Here is a 25863-nt window from a genome sequence, read left to right as displayed (position 1 = left end):
TCATCTCACTCTGGAGTCTGGAGATATAATTTGATGGCTGAAAGCAGACACGTTCCTTTCCTTTTCAGCCTTCTCCAACTCTCTCAAAAATGATGTCAACAAATCCACAGCATCTACTTTATCCAGTATGCCAAATGTATCCGCATATCTAAGAGCCTCTAATGGTTGACCACTTTCTGAAAGCTTATCGATAAATTCTGATATGTAAGGAGACAACCCAAGAGACCGACACAGTTCTGGAGTTTGCTCGCTGCTCGAAATAATAAACAGTAAACCCCAAAGCTCATCCCTCAGGTAACCTGCCGCGATTTCAAACGAAGCCAAGAGCTTCAGGAACGCCCTAAGATCCCCCTTACCGGTGGAAACTGTATACTTATCAAATTTAATTTCTTTTCTCCAAGCCTTAGCAATCTTCCAGGCCGAATCCTTGACATCCGACTGAACAACACGACTGTCATCGTTACCAAAAATGAGGAAAAGTGAATCTGAGAGTAAGATGCGAGATTTTCTGTTTATAGAAATTTGGGGAAGATGAGTCAAGCCACACTCTGCGAAATCACAGCTGTCCAGAGCTTTTATCACCAGCTTCGCCGCATCAGGAACGCCACCGCCAATTCCTTCTGAAGGGTTTCAAACTCGTTAGTAAACAGAACCCTTTGTCTCCTTCTCAGCAACAACTGCAACATGTGTCAGTACCACAACACCTAACGATCTAAAACACAGCAGATTCTGATAAGTATGACAGCTGGGTGAAAATGGCTATGGATTCGAAAAAATCCCCAATTTCGTAGCGCAGCCAGTGCAAAATATGAATTATGCGCTACGAAATCACCTAAAAGATGTTGCGCTGCGAAACTGATAAAGGGATCTATGCGCTGCGGAAACACTTTGTCCTCAAGCTAGTCTGAGCAATTTTGGCATCAGAATTTTCAGTGATAACAGCATGCATGACATCAGTTAGAACTCATGCATGTGAGTTCTGTGGAGTTGGATGTGGAGTTGATGGAGTTGTGTTCAGTTTGACTTGGTTAAACTAGTTGTAATTAGTCTAACTACAAATAGACTAGTGATGAGTGATGTGAATTAATTGATTAAATTAATTCACTAATTATTGACTCATAATGCAACTGAAGAATACATCAGTTAACTCAGTGCACGTACAGTTCAGTGGAGACAGGTGTTAGAGGTTGAGATTGCTATCAGTTGTGACTATAGTTGTGCATGAGATCTTGCACAATCAATGGATTGAGTATGCCCATGATGATTGCCCAGTATATGCCCAGTATTATAGCCTGTGCTCACGTGATTTCCAGTGTGAGTGATTTTCACATGGTATTGTGTGTAATAGAGGCAGGGAAAGCAACGGAGAAGATTTGAACCTGTGACTTGTTCGGATCTGAGCTAGTTTTGTGTGTAACAGGTAGAGATAGTGCTGGATACTTGTGAGGAGTATTGTACTATGTAATGTTACATGTTCTCAATCATTAATATACAAATAGTGTGGGGTTTTCAGCTGTAAGCTTTCCCCGGGTTACATACTGCGTTAATGTGTGCATGCGATTGATGTTTCATTGTTTTTAATGTTGCTAAATTGATGATCAACGTAGAGGAGGTTATGTATTATGCATGTATTCCGCAATAGTGTATAATCGGGATAATCTCTGTTGAATAAGTTTTTATTATTCAAAATTTCTACAATGAGCGTCTTGTTAGTAGAGAGGTTCCTTTACTATTTTCTTCCCTTTTTCTTATGCATTGACATTTGCAGGTAGTTGATGATGATTGATGATCATAGGGATTTCCTCTGAGCTTTCCCGAAGATAAGAGACAAACCTCCACAAACCAACAATAAGTTGAAGGTATAATCTTTGAAGGATGCGATTGTAAGCACACAATTATTGGTTGGCACGTCATGCAAGATGACCAACAATACTTTTGGTTTCTTGTCAAGCCATTATCACTACCACGCATGGTAGTTGGTTGTTAGGATGCTCATCCTTTCCTAACTACAATCCAACAAGCCATAAACCTCACATGCAAGACTCATGACTCTTTTCTCTATGTCGAGTTTCATATTGTATGAATGTTATGTCTTGAAGTCTTAATTCGTACATAAATAAACGTTTAAAAAAAAAGCCACGAAAACACAATTTATTTTGCTTTCTTGTGCTTTTATATTTTTGAGCTCGCTTTGCTTTTGTTTCACCATTTTGCTTTCTCTTTATGATATGGTTATCACTACAATATTTGTAATTTTTTGTCTTTTTCCCTATGTCTCATCTTGAATAAGCTTTATTGCTTCTTATTTCACTTGTTGTTTATTGTCATGAAGGAGGGTGCATCTCAATCAGTTTTGATGGATCAAAAATGAAGAAGGGGACATATTTTGCATGATTTATCATTGACTTGCTCATTTTTTACGAGAACAGGGAATGCAAGAAATATATAAATTCCTCCCATGCTTATCATTAAATAGTCTGTCTGATCTGATTTTGGCTCGCCTATATGGAGGCACCCACATGAAGGAAATATTCGTCTTGCTTGTTGACCTCTTTGCTTTCACCTTCTCTCTTTGCATTCTTGAGTGAATTGGCATGCCCATGTGAGACCCTTGAAGACTTGTCTTCATCCAGACTTATGACCTTTGGTTCTCACCCTCGACATGCTGTATTTTCACCAGCTTCATTCATCTTTCTTACATCCTTGGTTCCTTAGTTTTCTTGAGAGATTGGCTTGCATGCTGCTGTAAGCAATGTGCTTTGTTGGCTAGCACATGTTGATGAAAATTTTCATCAACGTTTAATATTGTAGGCTCGACTATATTGCCTCATTGCATCTAAAATATTCTTACAATAAATGCCACCTGCTTGTCCTTGTCCATGTTTATCTCTCAGTGGTTTTAAATTGCGCACATTATAGATTTTCCCCTTATAACTTTAATATTAAAAGATAAAGAAAAAAAAAGGCTCCCCCTTCAAGCCAAACCCAAAGCGAGAACCTAATCCCTACTTTAAAATGGGAACACATATCTTTTCTTAGTTAAGCTTCAAAATACCATGAAAAGTCTTTTGTGCACATTAGTGGACAAACCTTGTTCTAAAAAAGAGGTTTGATTTTCTTTTCCACTAAACCCTCGTCCCCTTTGGTGTACTATTAAAGCTCATGTCACAAAACTAAAACTAGTGGTCCACTCCATCCCTTCTTATATTACAATATTTATGAGGTGAAAATTGTAGTGGTCCACTCCATCCCTTCTTATATTACAATTGAGGTGAAAATTGTGTTTCCTTGACCCTCATCAAAAACTATATTCATGACCTATTGAACCTAACCTATTATTATTATTTTAAAAAAGGGGTCACATTTATTATCTATCCATAGTCAGCGTTGTTTCCGGGGACCTCGTTATATGTGCATTGCCAAATATAGGCACACAATGATGGGCCCATGTGACAATACGAGTCCATGTCTCAAGGCCTCTCAAGGACCCTTTATCATCTCGAAATGGAGTGGAAATGATGATGTATATACGACAAATGGTATTTTGCCACCGTGGATGTGAGAAACTAAATTTTATATTTACAAAAAGGATTTTATGTATATTCATTGTCATGGATAAACGAAACAATCGAGCCCATGCACCATACGAAGATCAAAGTAAGGTCCCGAGCCAACCCAATAGACTCCATAACCATTGGACAGATGGACAATGACAATACTATGTATAAACGTTATTTCATTTCAACATGCTACATATGGGATATGTGACATTACCTTTTGATTTGTTGTCTCGGTTTTAATTTTATGTTTTGTACATAGTTGTCTCATTTTTCTTTTTTCTTTTTCTCCAGTAAAAATAAAAATTATATAATATAAAAAATTAAAAAAACAAGAGCTTAAAATAATAAAAGCACTGAATTATCACTGATGATCATGTTTACACTATTTTTCAAGCCCTTAAATCAATCATATGTTTACATGATTTAAAGTGGGTTGTTTGTTTTTTCTAGTGTAAATATTATAATAATAATTTTGTTCTTGTATCATCTTTTTCCATTTTGTTAAGTAACTTGTTCTTTTTTCATAATTTTTGGGGTAGTTAAGAGGTATTTACTAGTTTTTATAGTTTTTTTTTCCTTTTCTTTTATCAAAGTTGAAGTTTTAAGATTGTTCCTTGAAAGTTGCAACTTTGACATAGTCGGAATCATGTGCTCTAGAAATTTTCCTTGTCGATCACAATTCTCTCAGCAAAGGCGATAAGTTAGGGTTGCACCAAACTTAGCGTGGACTCTACCTTACTTGCCCGACTATAAACATAAGGGTACCTTACTTGTGCGACTATAAACATAAGGGCAAGTGCACCTTACGCTTCTTGTGAGCCGTTGAGAAGTTCAAAGGTGTTGGGTCCAAAGCAACCCATTTTGAAACATCAACACTATGTCGGTCAATTCAATTGCAATAGAATCGGTCAATTCAACTGCATAAGAATTCCATTACGTTAAATTGTCAATCCATATTTGTAAATTATGAAGTGCATGGAAAAACACTATGTCGGTCAATTCAATTGCATTAGAATCGGTCAATTCAATTGCATTAGAATTCCATTACATTAAATTGTCAATCCATATTTGTAAATTATGAAGTGCATGGAAAAATATATGCAAGGAATCAATTTCTAATTCTATCAAATGTAAATTGACATGAAAGGAAATTGTATTCTATGAAAGCAAGTAAAGTGACATGAAAGGAAATTTTAATCTAGGAAGCAATGGAAAAATAAACTAGCAAAGCAATGGAAATTTACTCTAGGCAAGTATTTGAAAATTAATCTAGGAAAGCATTGGAAAATTAATCCATGAAAGCAGGTAAATCTTATCTATAAAAGCACATAAACTAAATTTATCTTATCTATGAAAGCACATAGACTTAATTTATGAATAAACTTAATGTATCTTATCTATGAAAGCACATAAACTTAATTTATGAAAGCACGCAACTTCAATCTATGAAAGCATGGAAACTTAAGCATGGAAACTTAATCGATGAAAGCATGCAAATCTAATCTATGGAAGCGATTCAAATCTCCATTTATAAACATAGAAAAGAAAGAGTGTTCATGCTTGGCAAAGGGGGCCCTCCAATGCTCAACAAACACACTAGAAGTTGAAAATTAGAATGGCATCATATCTTAAGTGAAATAGGCTTGGAGCAAGCTCCAAAAGATTGAAGTATAGCTACAAAGATATCTCTTCAAGTATTTTGATTACAAATTCTAAATTTCTTCTCCCTTCCTCCACTCTCAATGGAGAAAACACTCCTATTTATATATGAGTTTCTTTGAAAAGAGGATAAGTGACTAGTAAATTCATATCCACTTTTCTCTCAAGTACGTACGACCAATTTCCTAAAATTAGGAGATCATTATCTTTATACATTCGATCACAACTCCCTAATAACTTTGATAGGAGACACTTATAAAAACTTCCATTATTCTTCTCTACGAAATATGCTTGAATAATGATCTCAAATCTTCAAGAGTTTGAAGAGGACGAGTTTGAAACTTAGTGGCCAAATATGACTTTGATGCAATATTCAAATATGCCTACAAACATCATAAAATTCATCCAACTTTTAGATATAAGTGAAAACATGTTATTTTTCTAATATTTAACCATAAAATCACTCAAAATACTAAAATAAATGGTTTGGAAAATAATAAGTCTAAACCCATATATAATCATGAAAATGGTCTTAATATAAGGTAATGGAGCTACTAAATATGGTAAAAATAAAGGAAAGTGAAAGAAAATATGGAAAATAATAAGTCTAAACCCATATATAAGCATGAAAAATGGTCTTAATATAAGGTAATGGAGCTACCAAATATGGTAAAAATAAAGGAAAGTGAAAGAAAACAGAGTGAAAAAGACGACATTTTGGAGAATCAACATTTCCCCCCATTTGAAGATGTTGCATATCCTTGTCTATCTTTGCACTAATTTTCATGGATTGAAGTAATCTCATTTTCTATAGCATTTTGTTCTCTTTTCTTGTAGCCTTGAGGAGTGAAAGGTTAAGTCATTTTGTGACTTTGAGATACTCTCCAAGCCTTGGAAAATATTCTTCAATTATTTCTTTTTCTCAAGAGCTTGCTATCGTGGAGAGTATTCTTTCTCTAAAATATATCTAAGTGGAACCTCTTGTGGTTGGTTCTTGTGCGGCAACCACAAGTATTGCAAGTATTGGTTATTGTGTGGCAACACTTTTGTTTTACTCTTCTTGTTGCAATAAAGAATGCTTGTTCATATGCATATCAACTGATCCTTGATCCAGATTTAAACAGGAACGCAAAAAATTACAGAGATAACCATAAACACAAAGATGCAACAGAAATAATACTTCATTTCATTAATGTAAAATACTGAAATATGCTTACAAACAGAAAATGGAAATAAACAACTAGGGCAATGGTAGCTTATCTCTAAGAAGAGATGTGGTGGCTACATGCCTCTGAATTGTGTTACAATGAGGCTCGAAGGCCTATTTATTGTTGAGAAACAATGTAAAACCCTTCACTTCCCAAAAACTAACCTTAGAAGATGAAACGCCAAATTGTGGGCCCCGTTTGGGTAAATTGGTACATCAATTTCCCGGGGTCGTAACTTTGGCATATGATCTCCGTTTGACGCATATAATAGCTTGTTAGAAAGATCTATCCGAGCACTACAACTTTGGGAAGGGAAACATTGGTCCATGGGCCCATGTTTCCCCCAGATTTCGCAAAAAACGTCGTTTAGGGCCTCAAAACGGCTTCGGAAGTTCAGGACCCGAAAAAAACTGCTAAAAATAGTAAACTGTGCTACAATTTAGGAAACTGAAAAACTGAAAGAGACAGTTGTGGGGGTCCAAATGGGATAGTTGGGTGGCCACCAACATCCACCTGGATCAATCCCTGATTATAATTTAAATCTTTTCAAAACATATCCATATTTGAAACAAAAAGCAACAACAGTTAGTTGGGAGAAGCATGTTGGTCAATAACATGTAAAATTATGGAATATGTAATATAGGATTTGTTGAAAGATGATAATGAATATTCCCCCCCAACCCCCTCCCCCCCAAAATGAAGGTGTTTTCTATTTTTAGAGAATAGGGAAATTAATGTCACATGGGAAATTTTCCAAATACATGTCTTTTAACTTTCAACGAATTAATGATTGAAGATTATTAAACATCATACCTTCACATACCTGAAATAAAACGTGAAAATGAGAAACACTTTTTGGAATTAGGGTTTTATGGTTAATAAGTATTGGGAGAAATAATACTAATAGTAAATATTATGAAAAAATATCATGAACTATGTAATACCATACTTTTCTATCTAAATTTTTTTAATGAAAAATGATTTCTAACTAGGAAAATTTCACAGATACCTAAAAAATGAAAACATCAAAAAATAAGGAAAAGTGTTACCCAGATTCACATTTTTAACCAATAGTCAACAAGCTATACATTTGAGAGATTTGGTTGTCACTATTGGATCATGAATTGTGAAGTGAAAGAATTTGATATGCTTCTTCTTTTCTCTTGGCTGTATGAATAAAGGATGGAATATGAAATTGGAACCTTAGTGCTTTCTTATTGCTAGAACTTGGTTACTATTTTTGAATTCTAAAACTAAATCTTGGTTTATTGGAACATTGTTACAAGATGCTGAAACCATATAGTCTTCATTCATATCCACATCGTGGCATAATTCTTATCTATGTGAATTAATTTTTCTGATGTTGAACATAGAAAGAAATTGTTGGACTACCAACCATTAATGAATGTTATTAACCAACACAAGACTACTCACCATTAATGTTAATGAGAGTCAAGATGCCCAAGTACATCTTACTAGGTACAAATAAATGCAATGTAGTCTAGTCACCTAGAAGTTCTGAAAGACATGATACATCAATGTATTCCCACTATTTGTTGGTGAGAGAACTTGCCATTAAGGCATGCAAGCCTCAAGCTACTAAAAAGATCTCTAGTCCATATTTAAGATAATATGCTAAAGTCGATGGGTCAAGAATTGTTAGAAGGAGGGCCTTAATGAATTCCCCATCCTCTAATGCGAGCATAAAGTAATGATTTAGAGGACCATACATGAAATATTTGCACTATCAAGCTGACTTTATTTGGAAAAGAAAGGAAAATGAGGTAGCTCAACATGGTAAGTGAGTTGAATGACTTTATTCATTGGTTAGGGGTGAATGCAGGTGAGGCAGGAAAGTATGAAACTTGCAAAGGGAAAATGCTTTGAATTCATGATATAATAGTGGTAGGAAGATGGAAATTTTGGCTTCAACATGGATGGACTATTAAAATTATTGATGAAAATGAATGAGTATGCCATGACATAATGAAAGTATGAAACTTGCAAAGGGAAAATGCTTTGAAGTCATGATCTAATAGTGGTAGGAAGATGGAATTTTTGACTTCAACATGGATGGACTATTAAACTTATTGATGAAAATGAATGAGTATGCCATGACATAATTCACTTCTGAGACATTTATTTTGATAACAATGACATAGTGGATGTTATCTGACATGGAATGAAATTGAATTCTTCATGAGACATGTTCTTCTGAAAATAATTTGGTCTTTGAAAATCACTTGTGCATAGATTGATTTTATTTGATCATCCCGGAACCTGCAAAAATTTAGCACTAATCTGTAATAAAACATAAGATTATCAAAGGATATAGGTGATCGACCTCTCTTCATTTTATATATACGCAAATTTTTTTGGCATTATGATATAGGTATGCCACAAGTGTTGTCCTTGATGGCAACTCTCTCAGATAAAAGATCACAGTATAGCAGGTAAACAACAAGAATGAAGAAAGAAAAGTATACGCAGGTTCACTATATACAAAGTCGCGTATACACGCAGGTTCACTATATACAAAAGTGCGTATAACGTACACACACAATTTCACAAAAGAAAAGGTGCGTACATGTCAGAAAACTAAGTTTTGGTCTGTGGTATTTGGACCATGGTATTTTGGTATTGGTTCATCGTATTTGGTTTGAGGTATTGACCCCAGGTATTGGGTCCAAGGTATCGGTCCTACATGGTTTTGGACAATGGTATTGAGAGAGGCCTAAACCTACATAAGGAGAAGAAGATCATTAGGCCAAAGTGAAAGTGTGCAAGTGATGAATATCTGATGAAGTGTGAGATCTAGTATGTTGGTTATGGGTTTGTGATGCTTTGCTTGATCTGAACCAAGGATGCACCTATGCAGTTGATGATGGATGGTGGATTGAAATCATAAGGCTTGGAATGTATTATCATTATGTGGTTTTATCATGGATAAAATAGATCTGAATTATTGATGCCCGTTTTATTGTATAAATGTTATGATCTGGGTATGAATGATGTCTGGAATAACTGCAAAGTTATGAGTAAATATTTGCAGATTTGTATGCGGGTTCACTTTGGTAAAAGCGCATATACACACTGGTTTGGCTCATCAGAGTAGCGTATATAGTATGAAGTATGATATTTGAAGTTGCAGTTGGATCTGGTTGTTGTTGCAGAATTCTGTGGTCTGCTTTGTGTTCTGGTGACTGTGTTTTGTTGACAGGGTTTCAGTGTTTCAGTGTTGGGTGATTCAGAGATTGATGATGCAGGTGTAGTTGATGGGTGTATTGCAGTGGTGATTAATTTTGTGCTTCAATGTTGTTGATGGGTCCAATATGAAAATTGGATGAAATGTGGCCTTCAGATTATGGTGTTGTGCTTCAGGAGTATCCAGTATGAAAATTTATGAACGTGGTCCTTGGAGGAAGAGAGAAGGTTGTAGCCTTCTGTAGGCCGGTGCCTACGTACTGGTAAACATATTGTCTAGTACAAGAGCCAAGGGGTTGGAGCTCCCTTTTAGTAGCAGCTGGAAAACGAGTGAAGGTTGGAGCCTTCAATAGGTCGGCGCCTACATACTAGTAAACATATCGGCTAGTACAAGAGCCAGGGGGTTGTCGCTCCCTTCCAGTAGTAGCTGGAGAACAAGAGAAGTTTGTTGCCTTCTGCAGGTGGGTGCCTGCGTACTAGTATGAGCCTGTGCCAGTACAATATTGTAAACAGTTTTTTCTTATATTAAAGGAAGACGATAGTAGGTGGTTTTTGTCCCGCATTGGGTTTCACCTTATATCATGGTGTTCATGTGTGTTTCTTATGTGTGATTATCTATTCTATTTTACTGCATCTGTTTACTGTTTATCTGGTTAATGAAGTTCTGATGCACTGATTAAAGATCAACATATAATGGATTAACTGAATCATAAGTTTATTGGATATATGCTAGTTGGATTAAACATAGTTGCGTGTACACGCGGGTTCCCTTAACAGAAGTAGCGTATATGAATCTGATTATGTAAATGAAAAAGTTAGTGATTTGCTAATACTGATTCAACCCCCCCTCTTAGTATTATTTCCAACAATTGGAGTCAGAGAAGGTCCTTTGGTAGAAGCTTGATCGCTTGAAGGAGATGCATAGAACAATGGGAAAGAAAGCGCGTCAGAAGAAGAAGACAACTCAAAGGAATAGTGACAACCTGCCGTTAAGTGGAAGCAAGTATTTAGATTCTGAATCACCTTAGATTGAAGATGAACAAGCAAATGAAGCATTAGATAAAATCATAGATCAATAAGATATATTTAACAAAAGGGAGAGTTCCCTCAAAGAAGAATTTATCAGCTTAAAATCTCAGTTGGAGTGTGTCTTCAGAGTACGTCAAATGCTACAGGAGCAGAATAAAGAACAAGAAAATGAGATTCTCAAACTAAGGCAACAAGTGGAAGAAGGAAGAAAGTCTGAAGAAATCTTGAAGAAGCAATATCTAGAAAAGGAAGAACAACATCAGGTTGAGGTAAATATCTTGAAAGGTAAATTAGAAGAAAAAGATAAACTATTACGATTTCAAGACAATACTAAGATTTTGGATGATATTCTTAGTAGTCAAAGGTCGCCTGCTATCAAAACTGGTCTTGGTTTTTATGAATCTGTTGAAGGTGAATCTAGCTCACAAGGTGAGGCAAGGAACTCTAATACAAAATCTGAAATGCTCAACAAGGAGATGAGAGGTCAACCCCATCAACAACCAAAGAAAGAAAGTCTTCAAAGAAAATCCTTTACTCCTAACTGTGGAAGTGATAGACGGTTATTTCCTCCGATGAATAATGTTGCATGTTTTATATGTCATAAATTTGGGCATGTTGTAGCCAGATGCAAAAGTAGAATGGTTCAAGACCATCACACAGAAAGATCATCACGTTCCAGGTACTTTAAGGGATACTGTTTTGCTTGCAATATGTTTGGTCACAAAGCCATTGACTACTATAGAAGGAATATGAAACATATAAGATGTTATGCATGTAACAAGCTTGGACATATAGCAAAGGAATGCAGGAGAAGATTTTGGGCACCATACCAAAAGGAGAAAATATCATCACAGTCGAAGATATGGAAGAAAAACGAAGTACAGTAAAAAAGATGTGGCATAGCAAAGTATACAAATATGACAGACTCAAAGGGAGTTGAAGGCATGGAACCTCAGTGTTCTAAATATCATATGCAAGTTTCATAAAGACAAGTTGCGTGTATACGCAAGTTAGAGGCTGCACAGTCGCGTATATGGTGCTCTGAAGAAAAAGCAGTAGGACAGATTCACAAAAAGAAGTTTGATATGGTTCATTCATGGTATGTGTTGGTTGGCACAGGTTCAGGGGGAGCATATGCTTCGAATAATGCATTGTTGGCATTATGGTTAGAAGTCTTTGGTGATGATGCTTATGTGGCTAAATGATACATCTTGCTACTTATTGTTGGTTGGCCAAGAGAATGGTATTGCAGGTTACAGGTCTGGATGCTGGTGACAAATGCTTATGGTGCAGATCATATATGGTGTACGATAGTTGCTGATGACTATCATGGTCTTGTTTAGATTGCTGGTCATTGTTATAAAAGTCATGTATATCATTTGATGTAAAGGTCATGAAAAGACCTAATTTGTAAACCCACTTTGCATGGGAAGAATGATGTAATAATGTCTATTTCAATCATGCATAAACATTTGGTATATCCCCACTTGGTTGGGTGGATGAGTCAAAATGGTGTATCCCCACTTGGTTGGGTGGATGAGTCAAAATGGTGTATCCCCACTTGGTTGGGAGATTGATGTATGTATGAGTCATTGGTGATAGGAAGGTCATACTCACTTAGTTGAGTTGTAGAGTCATGTTATTCTTTTGAAAAATATTTTTGCAAACTCGACATGTGCTCAAGGGGAGCATGAACGGATTGATACATCTTAGCATGTACAAAGGGGGAGCTCAATCAGAGATTTCAGCATGTACTCAAGGGGAGTATGGATAGCAGAATGTATATCAAGGGAGAGAATATCTTGGTCTGCCCTTTGCCCTTGATGTCAAAGGGGGAGAGTGACTTGGTGTGGTTGTTGCCATCAAGTCCAAAGGGGGAGATTGTTGGAATTATGATACAGGTATGACACAAGTGTTGTCCTTGATGGCAACTCTCTCAGATGAAAGATCACAATATAGCAGGTAAACAAAAAGAATGAAGAAAGAAAGGTATACACAGGTTCACTATTTACCAAGTCGTGTATACACGCAGGTTCACTATATACAAAGGCGCATATAATGTACACACGCACTTTCACAGAAGGAAAGGCGCGTACATGTCAAAAAACTAAGTTTTGTTCCATGGTATTTTGGTATTGGTCCATGGTATTTGGTCCGAGGTATTGACCCTAGGTATTGGGTCCAAGGTATCGGTCCTACGTGGTTTTGGACCATGGTATTGAGAGAGGCCTAAACCTACATAAGGAGAAGAAGATCATTAGGCCAAAGTGAAAGTGTGCAAGTGATAAATATCTGATGAAGTGTGAGATCTAGTATGCTGGTTATGGGTTTGTGATGCTTTGCTTGATCTGAACCAAGGATGCACCTATGCGGTTGATGATGGATGATGGATCGAAATCATAAGGCTTGGAATGTATTATCATTATGTGGTTTGATCATGTAGAGACTAGATCTGAATTATTGACGCATGTTTTATTATATAAATGTTATGATCTGGGTATGACTAATGTCTGGAATAGCTACAAAGTTATGAGTGAATAATTGTAGATCTGTACGCGGGTTCACTTTGGTGAAAGCGCATATACATGCTAGTTCGGCTCATCAGAGTAGCATATTTAGTATGAAGTATGATATTTGAAGTTGCAGTTGGATCTGGTTGTTGTTGCAGATTTCTGTGGTCTGATCTGTGTTCTGGTGACTATGTTTTGTTGGTAGGGTTTAAGTGTTTAAGTGTTGGGTGTTTCAGATATTGATGATGCAAGTGTAGTTGATGGGTGCATTGCAGTGGTGATTAATTTTGTGCTTCAATGTTGTTGATGGGCCCAGTATGAAAATTGGATGAAACGTGGCCTTCAGATTATGGGGTTGTGCTTCAGGAGTATCCAGTATGAAAATTTATGAAACGTGGTCCCTGGAGGAAGAGAGAAGGTCGCAGCCTTCTGTAGGCCGACGCTTATGTAAAGGTAAACATATTGGCTAGTACAAGAGCCAGGGGTTGGAGCTCCCTTCCAGTAGCAGCTGGAAAACGAGTGAAGGTTGGAGCCTTCAATAGGCCGACGCCTACGTACTAGTAAAAATATCGGCTAGCACAAGATCCAGGGGGTTGCAGCTCCCTTCCAGTAGCTACTAGAGAACGAGAGAAGGTTGTAGCCTTCTGCAGGTGGGTGGCTATGTACTAGTATGAGTCTGCTCCAGTACAAGATTGTAAACAGGTTTTTCTTATATCAAAGGAAGACGGCAGCAGGTGGTTTTTGTCCCGCATTGGGTTTCCACCTTATATCATGGTGTTCATGTGTGTTTCTTATGTGTGACGATCTGTTCTTCTTTACTGCATCTGTTTATTGTCTATATGGTTAATGAAGTTCTGATGCACTGATTAAAGATCAACATATAATGGATTAACTGAATCATAAGTTTACTAGATATACGCTAGTTGCATTAAACATAGTTGCGTGTACACGTGGGTTTCCTTAACAGAAGTAGCATATATGAATCTAATTATGGAAATGAAAAAGTTAGTGATTTGCTAATACTGATTCACCCCCCCTCTCAGTATTATTTCCAACAAAAAATTCACAAATAGTGTCAATAAAACAAATCCAAGGAAGATAAATAAAAATGAATTACACTTTTTACCTATCAATAAGTGATACATCTTAGACTACCCATCGGTGTTTTGTTGATAACTTCTTTGCTTGATGTGTGATTTGAGTGATTCGAAAACCATATTAAAAAAAATTCATAACAGAAACATGCTTTTAATGATTTCATGATTTATCAAAGTCTAGTTGCCACAAAATTCAATAAAAATGAAGATTTTTTAATAGTCTCAAATGCTGATGAAAATGAATCTATGATGTATATCTTGTTTAGGCCTTTCCAATGATTCTTAAATCACTTTAAATGGACGTCATATGTGAAAGTTATGGCCATATGAAGTTTTTGGAAAACAAAGAAAAATGTTATGCAAAGGTGCCACGTGGTAGCGCCAGAGAGTACCATGTGGACTATATGATTTTGATTGGGTAAATGACATGGTGAGGTGAGGTGGCATGATAATGTGTCAAGGTGATGTGGATTACTGGCATGGAAGGGTGATGTGTCAGGATGAGTTGGCGGTGATTGGGCAACTACTGACATGAACTAATCCTGGGCAATTCATAGGATGCTGAGGTGGGCCAATCCCTAGCTGTCATGTGGACCGATTGATGGCTACCACATGGAAACCTCTTTTTGGTCAATTTGTTTTTATTGAAATAGACAAGCCATTGTAAGAATCAAACTCATGACATGGTGGAAGCAAACACTGTTAGAATAAGAAATTACTTGGGGGGGGTGTGAATCAATAATGGGTGTAAATTTTAACATTTAATCCATTTTAACTTAGAAATCACCAATATGAGCAGTCATAATCAAATGCATAAGCAGTAGGTTAAGTCATTCTCAGGAACACACATCATCAACATGAGAAACATACACACATATACACAAATATTTAACATGGAAAACCAAATGGAAAAACCACCAAGTTGTTTGTTATTGTTTTTTGTGAGCACCCACTCAAAGGAGGCCCCAACCCCATTTAAAAATAGCAATCCACATCTTGCTAAGAGACACTAACCTCTTATATATGTAGGCCCTAATTTGTTTCAGCCAACTGTCCTATTTTTCATACAGTTTTCAATTTGAGAAACAAAGGCCTACCACTATTACATAGAATTATAAAGAACATGATTTGTTGTCACACACAACTCCTTCCTCTTTGTTCTGCAACCCCTCTCTGCACTGCACACTTCACTACTCCATTAACTATCCTCTTGGTCCTGAATTTGTTTGAATAGATATCAAATCTTAGTCACAATTCTCCTTGTACACACCCATAGTCTCTTTCAACAATTTATACTCACACACAACATACAATAATTCTCCCCATAGACTTAGTGTTTCCTAAGCTTTTTGTTCAACAACAACATTGTTGGGCCTAAAAATTGTCATTCACTTCCATTACATTTTCAGTTATATTTTCATATTGTCATCTTCACTCCACCTCCATTTCATTACATTTACTTTACCGTTATCATTATTGAGTCACATTTATGTTTTTCCAAACTTTATTAATTCTTAGCATTTTTAAGTGAATTTATGGTTAAAATTAGAAAATAATGTGCATATGCTTATACCTAACAAGTGGGATGAGATTGTTCACATGTGTAGGTCAAAAGGAAGCTTCTAAAAGATCCTTATGTGGCCTCCTAAGGCCAAATTCGAATTTGAGTGGGGAAGATCATGGAATCATAAGGATATGTGTCTCATTTCCTATTTGTATTGAAACCCTAAGAAGATATGCGTCTTATCATTTTCTATTTTGATTGTAATTCTAGAGATATAGGGAGAGATTCATGGACTCTCATTAATGAGATAGCTTCTCATATTTTTGTATAAATAGGGGAAGTTTTCTCCTATCATTTTATGTGTAAAGTTGGGGAATTGCTCATGTTTTGAATAAAGAAGAGGACTTGCCTTTGGAGCTTCTCAACTTTCATCCTCATACTTTTGGATTGACCATCTACAATGTGTGAGATTTATTTGTTTTCATAGATTAAGATTTATTTGCTTTCATAGATTAAGATTTATTGCTTTCTTAATTACCGTGTAATCTTATGCTAATCAAAGCATCTCAAGAAAATAATTTTCTCTTTTCCAAAATTGAATTGTGTTTGAAGCATTAGAGCATACAATGATCTTAGTTTTCCTTTACATGTTTTTACAATGCTTTCTTAGGATTAAATTTTACATTCACTGTTTAATCTTATGTAGAGCATTTCAAGAAGGTAGTTCTTCCAAAATTGATTGCTTGAGGCATTTAGAACATATAGTGATTTAGTTTCCTTTCTCATGCTTTTATCATGATTTTTAGATTAAATTTCTTATCTATTGTGTCATCTCATGTTCAGCATTTCAAAAAGGTAGCCCTTCCAAAATTGATTGCTTAAAAACATTAGATTACATAATCATTGCAAGTTTTTACATGTTTTCTTTTACATGCTTTCTTTATGCTTTCCTAGATCATGTTTTCTTTCATTTAATGTATAATCAAGTACTTAATCACTTCAAGAAGATTACTTCCTAAATTGAATGGTTCATGGGTATTTGATCATACAATAGATCATAGTTGTTTTTTCCATTTGTTTTATATTGTCATTGTTATTTTGCTTTGAGTCCATGAATAGGATTAGTTTGATTTTGATTAAGAGCTTTCAAGGATAAGAAAGGAAGTGATTTCATTTTCAACTTGTCATATGAATGCAATTGTATTTAGATTAATGCTTTGTTTTTCATAGATTAGTTCAAGTACATTTCCTTTTCTTCCTTCTTTTTCATAGTTTAAACATTTCATTTAAAGTAATTCTTAGTTTAGTTTCTTTCATCAAAACATTTTCTTTTATTCCTTCTTTAGAAATTAGTTTTCAACATTAAAATTCATTAGATTTTGTCCATTAACATTTAAAGATTTCATCTAGAAGCATAACTTTCATTTCTTAGATTAATTTCCTTAGGCATAAGAAACAAAACACTAAAACAAAATAAAAACATACTCAACGAAGTAAGAAACAAGGTTAACTAAGCACATATTGTGCATCACACTTCATCAGTTTACTAACCCCGGTCGATAATTTATGTTAGCAATTTAAGACATTAAATTGACTGAGCATTTTGATGCCATTGCCGGGGAAGTGTAATTAGGAGACCTTATTTCTTACACACACACATATATATATTTTTTTCCTCAAGTATGCTCCCCTCATGCGCTTTGTGTGATTTGGAAGATCAAAAAAAATATTATTATTTTTTTTTTTAATATATATATGTTTAAAAAAAAATAACATCTATTTTTTTAAGTCATTAAAAATAAACCAAAAACAAAACACAAATAAAAAAAAGATAAAAAATAAAATCATTTAAAATATTAATAAAAACAAATAAAAAAACTAAATAAATAAAAATACAAAAAAGAAAACTACAAAATTAAATTAAAAATTAAAACTAAACAATAAAAACAAAGCCCACACCATATAACTAAACAAATAAATGAAAAAACGAATGCATAAAAAAATACAAAAAAAAGACCAAAAACTAAACCATAAAAAACGACGCAGGGCTAAAAGCAACGAAACAGAGATATAAAATAAGGGTTGAGAAAATTAATGGAAGAAATAAGGCGCCAACACAACCCTGTACAGTGGAGGCTATGGCAATCTCTAATCTTTGCTCTGAATTTAGCCCCAAATCGAACCGACACGAAGATCTCCACTGTGACTAAAGATATCGATAAACATCTAGCAATGTCAGGGCCGGTGCACATGGTCCGATTTCAAGAGCAAATTCGAAAGATCTTAGACGGAGACAAGCATGTTATTGAAGCTATGGCTGGTCATAGCATTTCTGCAAGCATTTCCCAAGACGCTTATGAACCAATAGGCATAACCAACAACAAACCTGCAAATAAAAAAAATCCAACCACAACAATCGATTTTTGTTGCTTGAGCATCAGAGAAAACGTAACTATTTTGACACACAATTTTAAAATGAAATTTCTGAGCAAACCTAGGCGAATTAGAAAAATACAAGACATGGGTTTTTTCGGGAACAGGTTGAATTAGGTAACCCAAAAATGATTTTCTGAATTTCATAACGGTTTCAGCAAATTTTATGGTTCTTCAGAGCTCCATTTTGCAGATTACGTGAGGAAAAAACAATTTGTTTTGAAAAAAAATTTGTTTTGAGTTGTTTTAACATGGCAAGTCGAAAGCAGAAAAATACAAGTGAATAACAAACTCTGTTCCACATGGCATGAGGTGTAAGAGTCCAATTTGATTTAACAAATTTGATTTTAGACACATATGTGTCTCATGATTAAAAAAAAAATTCATTTTCTTTATTTATAATTTCTTTTTGGTAAAGAAAATTATATATATATATATATATATATATATATATACAATTTTTTTTTGCAATGATACAATCAATTTTTTTGAAACAATTTATAAAAACGAAGAATACTTGCAAAATTTGATTGAAATAATTTTTTTGTACAAGTACTTTTTCATATTTTTGCCGCTTCAAATATTTTTGATAGCATGTTATTTTTGCAGCACAGATGACGATTCAATAATGGCTTGCAGAACAATTGGAAAATTATTTAGATGATTTTTGAACATTTGGCATTAATATTGTTGTTGTGTATTTTTTTATGAAGTTTTAACTTGCACGACCGAACAAATCTTTGTGATGCCAATTGTTTTACTGAGCAAAGTGCATGAAGTCATTCGACAACAGGGAGTTGATTTATTTTTCATGGTTATTTCTTAAAAATGGATTGTTATCAATATCATGAATTGGACTGAATATAACACTTTTTATTTTCCTTAATTTGTTTCATTTGATATTCAATTTTTGCGTAAGAATCATAAAGAAATTAGCTATTTCTTTTTTAACACACTTATGTTCTTTGTATCAAGTTTTTTTTGTACATTTAGTTTGATTGAATGATCAACAAGGAGATTAAATTGTGACGACAATTGGTCTTCAAAAGACCAATCTCATGAGAAACATAAGAACAAGTCAATGTCCATATCCATCAAAACCATATTCTTCCTCCCTTTTTAATTATAAATCCAACCAAGAACTTCGAATCAAGCCACAGTTATTTTCCCAGCAAGAGTCAGTTGTTCATTTTCCTTTATTCACATACACTTCCCATTATTTTTTGTCTACTCCTGATCCACAAATAAAAGCAAGAAGCTCATTGACATGCTTATTGCCCATTGTCATTATTATTTTCCATTGTCATCTTCTATTTTCATTTTTCCTTTCCTATCTTTTTCATTTCGCAAATAAACCCTGCTTCAATGCAAATTATTGAGTCAATAGTCCTTTGAGTCTAAAATCCTTGCAAAACCACCTTGAGGCTTGCATGCCTTAATGGCAAGTCCTCATGCCGACGAACAATGATAATACATTAATGTCCCTTGTTCATCAGATCTTTTAGGTACTCGACAACAACCAAATTATTCGTACTTAGCAAGATGTGCTTGGGCATCTTGACTCTCATTGTCATCAATGGTGAGAGTTGTCGTGTTGACTAGTGGCATCCATTAATGGCCACTAAGTCAACAATTTTATGCTATGTTTGACATTAGAACATATATTCACATAGCAGGAATTGTGCCAATGAGTTTTGAAGACATGAAGACTATCATTTTCAGCATTTTGGAGCAAATGTAGAAGACATGCAGCTACGGAATCAACTGACAGCTGTAGAATCCAATAATAGATGCAGAAACAAATAACAACTGCGGAATTAGATGGCAACATCAGAATTAACACCATTCCGCAGTAGATTCAACAAGTTTTAATAAAAGCAATAAAAATTCATCTTGACTCTTTTCTCCATGACTTGTCCAGCCACTTGAAGAAGATTATGATCAGAATTTTGCAGCCACCACACATGCGGCTCATCCATTTCCAAAGGGTAAGTTAAGGTATGTCATTTCCTAACTTTTTACCATAAAATTCCTTGAAAATCTAGAATGATATTTTTTGGAAAAAAACATTTCTCTTCCTCATCACATAAAATTGCTAATATCATCAGTTTGGGGGGGGATACATTCATATTCATATTTTTCCATATTCATACCACATTCAAAAGCCCACATTCTTTCAAAAGATATTAACTTTTACATTATTGTTATGAGTATACAAAGGATTTTCAAAAGTAATGAAAAGATAATTAGATATAAACACAATCATGGTTGTCACACAAGAACCAACCATGATGCAATCCAATAAAGATATACTTTGCAACAATAATCAAATTATCATTATGCAAAGTTCAAAGATAAAAAATGAATGCAACAACAAAATATGGTTGTAACACAAGAACCAACCATGTTGCAATTCAACTAGAAGACTTTGCAGAAGTATGAAGTTATCAAACGATATCATGCAAAGTTAAACCAAAGCTCAAGGATAAAAAAGAATTAATATAATAGATTGAATGAGGACATGCAATAGCTTCAGTTGGGGGTATGTTGGGCCTTGAAATTTTCATTCAACTCCATCATATTTTCACTTATATTTCCATATTGTCACCTTCACTCCACCTCCATTTCATTACATTTATCTTAACATTATCATTATTGGGTCACATTTATGTTTTTCCAAACTTTATTAATTCTTAGCATTTTTAAGTGAATTTATAGTTAAAAATTAGAAAATAATGTGCATATGCTTATACCTAACAAGTGGGATGAGATTTTTGACATGTGTAGGTCAAAAGGAAGCTTCTAAAAGACCCTTATGTGGTCTCCTAAGGCCAAATTCGAATTTGAGTGGAGAATATCATGGGATCATAAGGATATGTGTCTCATTTCCTATTTGTATTGAAACTCTAAGAAGATATGTGTCTTATCATTTCCTATTTTGATTGTAACTCTAGAGATATAGGGAGAGATTCATGGAATCTTATTAATGAGATAGCTTCTCATCTTTTTGTATAAATAGGGGAAATTTTCTCCCCTCATTTTATGTGTAAAGTTGGGGAATTGCTCATGTTTTGAATAAAGAATAAGGCTTGCATTTGGAGCTTCTCAACTTTCCGTCCTTATACTTTTGGATTGGCCATCTACAATGTGTGAGATTTATTTGTTTTCATAGATTAAGATTTATTGCTTTCTTAATTACTGTGTAATCTTATGCTAATCAAAGCATCTCAAGAAAATAATTTTCTCTTTTCCAAAATTGGATTGTGTTTGAAGCATTGGAGCATACAGTGATCTTAGTTTTCCTTTACATGTTTTTACAATGCTTTCTTAGGATTAAGTTTTAAATTCACCGTTTAATATTATGTAAAGAATTTCAAGAAGGTAGTTCTTCCAAAATTGATTGCTTGAGGCATTTAGAACAGACAATGATTTAGTTTCCTTTCTCATGATTTTATCATGCTTTTTAGATTAAATTTATTATCTATTGTGTCATCTCATGTTCAACATTTCAAGAAGGTAACCCTTCTGAAATTGATTGCTTAAAAACATTAGATTACACAATCATTGCAAGTTTTTACATGTTTTCTTTTACATGCTTTCTTTATGCTTTCCTAGATCATGTTTTCTTTCATTTAATGTATAATCAAGTACTTAATCAAGAAGATTGCTTCCAAAATTGAATGGTTCATGGGTATTTGATCATACAATAGATCATAGTTGTCTTTTCCATTTGTTTTAGATTGTCATTGTTATTTTGCTTTTAGTCCATGAATAGGATTAGTTTGATTTTGATCAAGAGCTTTCAAGGATAAGAAAGGAAGTGATTTCATTTTCATCTTGTCATATGAATGCAATTGTATTTAGATTAATGCTCTATTTTTCATAGATTAGTTCAAGTACATTTCCTTTTCTTCCTTCCTTTTCATAGTTTAATCATTTCATTTAGAGTATTTCCTAGTTTAGTTTCTTTCATCAAAACATTTCCTTTTACTCCTTGTTTAGAAATTAGTTTTCAACATTAAAATTCATTAGATTTTGTCCATTAACATTTAAAGTATTCAACCCAGATGTGGGTGTCATTAACAACATTTAACTGATAAGACGGTCCACCGGCGGGTTGGGAGGCCATCTGGCTAAACGCATCGTCCTGAGAGCCCACCGCAGTTGAAGTTAACACACCTTGCAGGTGACATTTATTGTCTTCGAAAGCTGTGACGAGCTTATTTCCTTCCGCACCATGGCCTCTGCAAACAGTATAGTTTATCCTCCCCTTCTCCATGGCGTTTGTTCTCTGCAAGAGACCGAAGCCTATCTCAGAATTGTTATAGGTAGGCGCTGCCTGATTCTCCCTTGTCAGGATTTTGGTAATGGTTTTCATTTCTCGTATTTTTGTCATTGTCATCTTCACTGTGGCTTGCCCTCCCCTGCTCTCGCTCAACGTTGCCTTCAGCCCAATACTTCTGCTATCAATTCTGCAATGCCTCGCCTCAGGCACCGCATGCGCAGTAGACGCAGAGGCTCGCGTGAAGGCTTTAACTGCTCGCGAGTTTCTACCAGATCCTCCTATGACTCCCCAAACTCAACCACTGAATTGCCCAGCTACCCAAATACCAGAAGTGGGTGAGGTTGGCGGGACAATGCTGTCCACACCGTGGAGCTCCCACTCGTTCCTCTTTCTGGCCCTCACAACACCCAATTTCATTTCTGCAGTTCCCTAAACAGGCCTACAATTATTGCTACCATCACAATTTCTTTCAAGGAGGAATCTGCAACACAAAATACTCTGTCCAGTCGTGAGAACAAGCAGAACAGGGTAGAGCCAGAAAGTCATGGGATGAGTAACATGCAGCAAGGTGAAAGCAGTCAGGCTCCGCATGGCAACGACAAAGGTGGGGATACTGGTAAGCGACAGATGGATGCTGAGGGCACTGTGGAGGCTCCAAACGTTCATGGATGAGGTGCGTCTGAAGAGGAAGACGTTTGGTATCAGTTTGCTTGCCAGATTGAGGAAGAGCTAGCTCTGGAGGATCTTCCAGCCTAACACGTGGCCTCATGCTAAGGCCTTTGGCTCCCAGATGGATTTATCGCACTGTTTTGTGGTCTCTTGGTCTCAAGCACAGGACTCCGGCTTCCAGGTGGATATGTTTCTACGTTACGTGGTTTTGTGGTCTATTTGTGTTCTGTCTCCACGCCAAATGTCTTGTTTTCTCTGGTGTTTCTCTGCCAAGTGGAAATGTCATATTGTTCCTTAGCTCTGTTCCTGTTTTTTTGGTTTAGGATTTGCATTGTTCCTGTCTTTCTGGTTCATTTTGAAAAACCAAGGTTTAGTTATTATGGTTCATTGGCTGGTTTCCCCAATAACAGGGGCAATCTTTAACTCTTCTTGGACTGGTTTCCCCTCTGTTGGGGCAATCCAACACCAACAGTTGCATTTTGAGATGATGACTGATGCTTAACTTCTCTGAGATCAGGTTTCTCTGTAACTTTTTTGTAATATATTAATAGATCAATATGACTTAGAAAAAAACATTTTAAGTATTCATCTAGAAGCATAACTTTCATTTCTTAGATTAATTTCCTTAGGCATAAGAAGCAAAACCCCAAAACAACATAAAAACATACTCAACGAAGTAAGAAACAAGGTTAACTAAGCACATATTGTGCACCAAACTTCATCAGTTTACTAACCCCGGTCGATAATTTATGTTAGCAATTTAAGACATTAAATTGACTGAACAAACGTCACAGGGAACGATGCAACCTATCAATTCATTAACTAGCACATTCAACCTGCAATATGGTACTCTTGTCTTCAATTAAGAACCTGTGTGTGGGCTCAATTTTACTCAACCAATAGGTACATTCATGGTCTCAATTACAACTTTGTAAGGCTCTGTTATCAGTGATTTAATTATGCAACAATTACATCAATTTACTTGGCCACTGCACAACATTTAAATAAGAGAATTCTCACCTAAGTGTTTCCCATACTAAGAATTAACTCTCAATCCACCTGCATACTCAATGAGTTCCTCTATTGAATTATGTCTGTAGAGATAACATGGCTCTCCAACACTCTTTTGCAGGTCATGGTCCTCGTTGCCTTCTTGTTGACTGATATTTTAATTCTCCTCTATCACCATTAGTGACCAGGGATGACACTCTTCAATTTATGCGGTGCTCCATTAATGCCTTTGGTACATTGCTAAGTGTGGTGGAGTGATCACATACTGTCGACCCATTCACTTTTTCAAGTGCCCGCATTACTCAAATATGGCTAATAACCAATTTTGGTGTATATACCACATATGGAGGAACCTTTCCAAGTACGATGTCAACCTATTTGTGACCATAGGTGCTAAGCCCTTTCTAATATGCACACAGTGCTTAAATACTTAACACTTTGCATAAAACCCTCATCCCACAACGTTTTTTCATTGAAATAATCCTGAAGGCTTTTGATAACTTAACATGCAAAAACATCGCATAACTAAGACTTGGGCACATCTTTCATTATTTGATGGAACCGTCAAATGTCAGCAAAATATCAATCTCCCGACTCAGCCATTACCTCAGATTTATTTCCTGGCATGCCTTTTTTATTCCTCCGAGGTAAGCCTTCAGGTATTATATGTCTAGTTGGTCCACCCTATGCCTTTTCCCATTGGTCTTGTGCTGCCTCTTTATCTGTCGTCGTGTCCTGGTGCCCAGTCATCCCAAAGCAATCTCTCTTGCACTTTTTCATTACTTTCCAGGGTGGCGCCTCAAGGATGACATGTCCTGACCTCATTCTCACTGGTTCTCATCTTTGTTGTAACTGCCACCACATCCCGATGCTTAGTCAGCTTGGAGATCCATCTCATGCACTCTTTTAAAACCTTCCAAGGATGTTATTCTGGGAGGATGTGTCTCTATGGGACCTCTCCTATGAATTTGGACTAACCAATGATCAGTCGGGGTGAGCTATTCTCCACATATGCTCAACGCCTAGCTTTCTCGGAGTCTTCTCTTGTTGCACTTTTAAAACCTTCTCGGATCAAGCCTCCAGGGTGAGGTCGTGCTTACGTCAACCTTGCCACGTGCTTCCTCGTAAGTGGTTACATGTGTAACACATTTTTGGCCCACTTGGGTACCCAAAAATGTTGAATTTTCATGCCACGTGTCCCCCCTGTATTGAAATTATGATGGCGTCATCCCAGGCTTACATCATCACGGGCGCTTCCAAATTTTGTTGCCCCTTTCTCTTCTAGGGAAGGACCTCCGAGATGATGTGGCTATGGGATCTTCCGCTGGCCAATCAAAACTCATTTCACTACTAATGTCCTCCTGGGATTACGTCATCCCAGGCACTCAACACTTGCATGCAATTTGAACCATCGGGGGAACCTTCATGTTAAGATTACATGTTATATGGGCTCCGCCACTAGAAAATGAGAACTTGATATGTTGTTCTATTATCTACCCACATTCGCCCAAATATCTATTAGTTTCTCCGCCAATGACTCCGTTGTGTTTGGAAAAAGTGCCAAACTTAACTTGCTCCAATTTTGACCCTACACAATATTTGGAGTTGCTACTTTGACCTTGGGGCTAGCCACCTTTGACTGTTAATAACTCTATGATCCAAAAGGCCTTTTCTCAACTTCAACATACCATTGG

The 25863-nt window shown here is 35.8% G+C and overlaps 1 protein-coding gene across 1 annotated transcript; it reads right to left on the bottom strand.

The window, feature by feature from the left end:
• LOC149206600 (FRIGIDA-like protein 3) lies at positions 1-22483 on the bottom strand. Its single transcript, XM_089397747.1, has 3 exons — positions 22268-22483; positions 7241-7250; positions 1-620 (listed from the first exon to the last, which is right to left on the bottom strand). The coding sequence occupies exons 1-3, from the start codon at positions 22481-22483 to the stop codon at positions 1-3; spliced, it is 846 nt and encodes a 281-aa protein (XP_089253873.1).
• Between the last annotated feature and the right edge of the window lie 3380 nt (positions 22484-25863).

Source organism: Pinus tabuliformis, chromosome 1_2 (assembly GCF_031772625.1).
Source record: "Pinus tabuliformis cultivar Carrire ecotype Pingquan chromosome 1_2, CPIR1, whole genome shotgun sequence".
NCBI lineage: Eukaryota > Viridiplantae > Streptophyta > Pinopsida > Pinales > Pinaceae > Pinus > Pinus tabuliformis.
This window is presented reverse-complemented; position numbering and strand designations above follow the sequence as displayed.

Excerpts from the sequence above, each read along its gene's own strand:
- LOC149206600 (XM_089397747.1), bottom strand. The coding sequence starts at position 22,483 with ATGGAGAAGGGGAGGATAAACTATACTGTTTGCAGAGGCCATGGTGCG.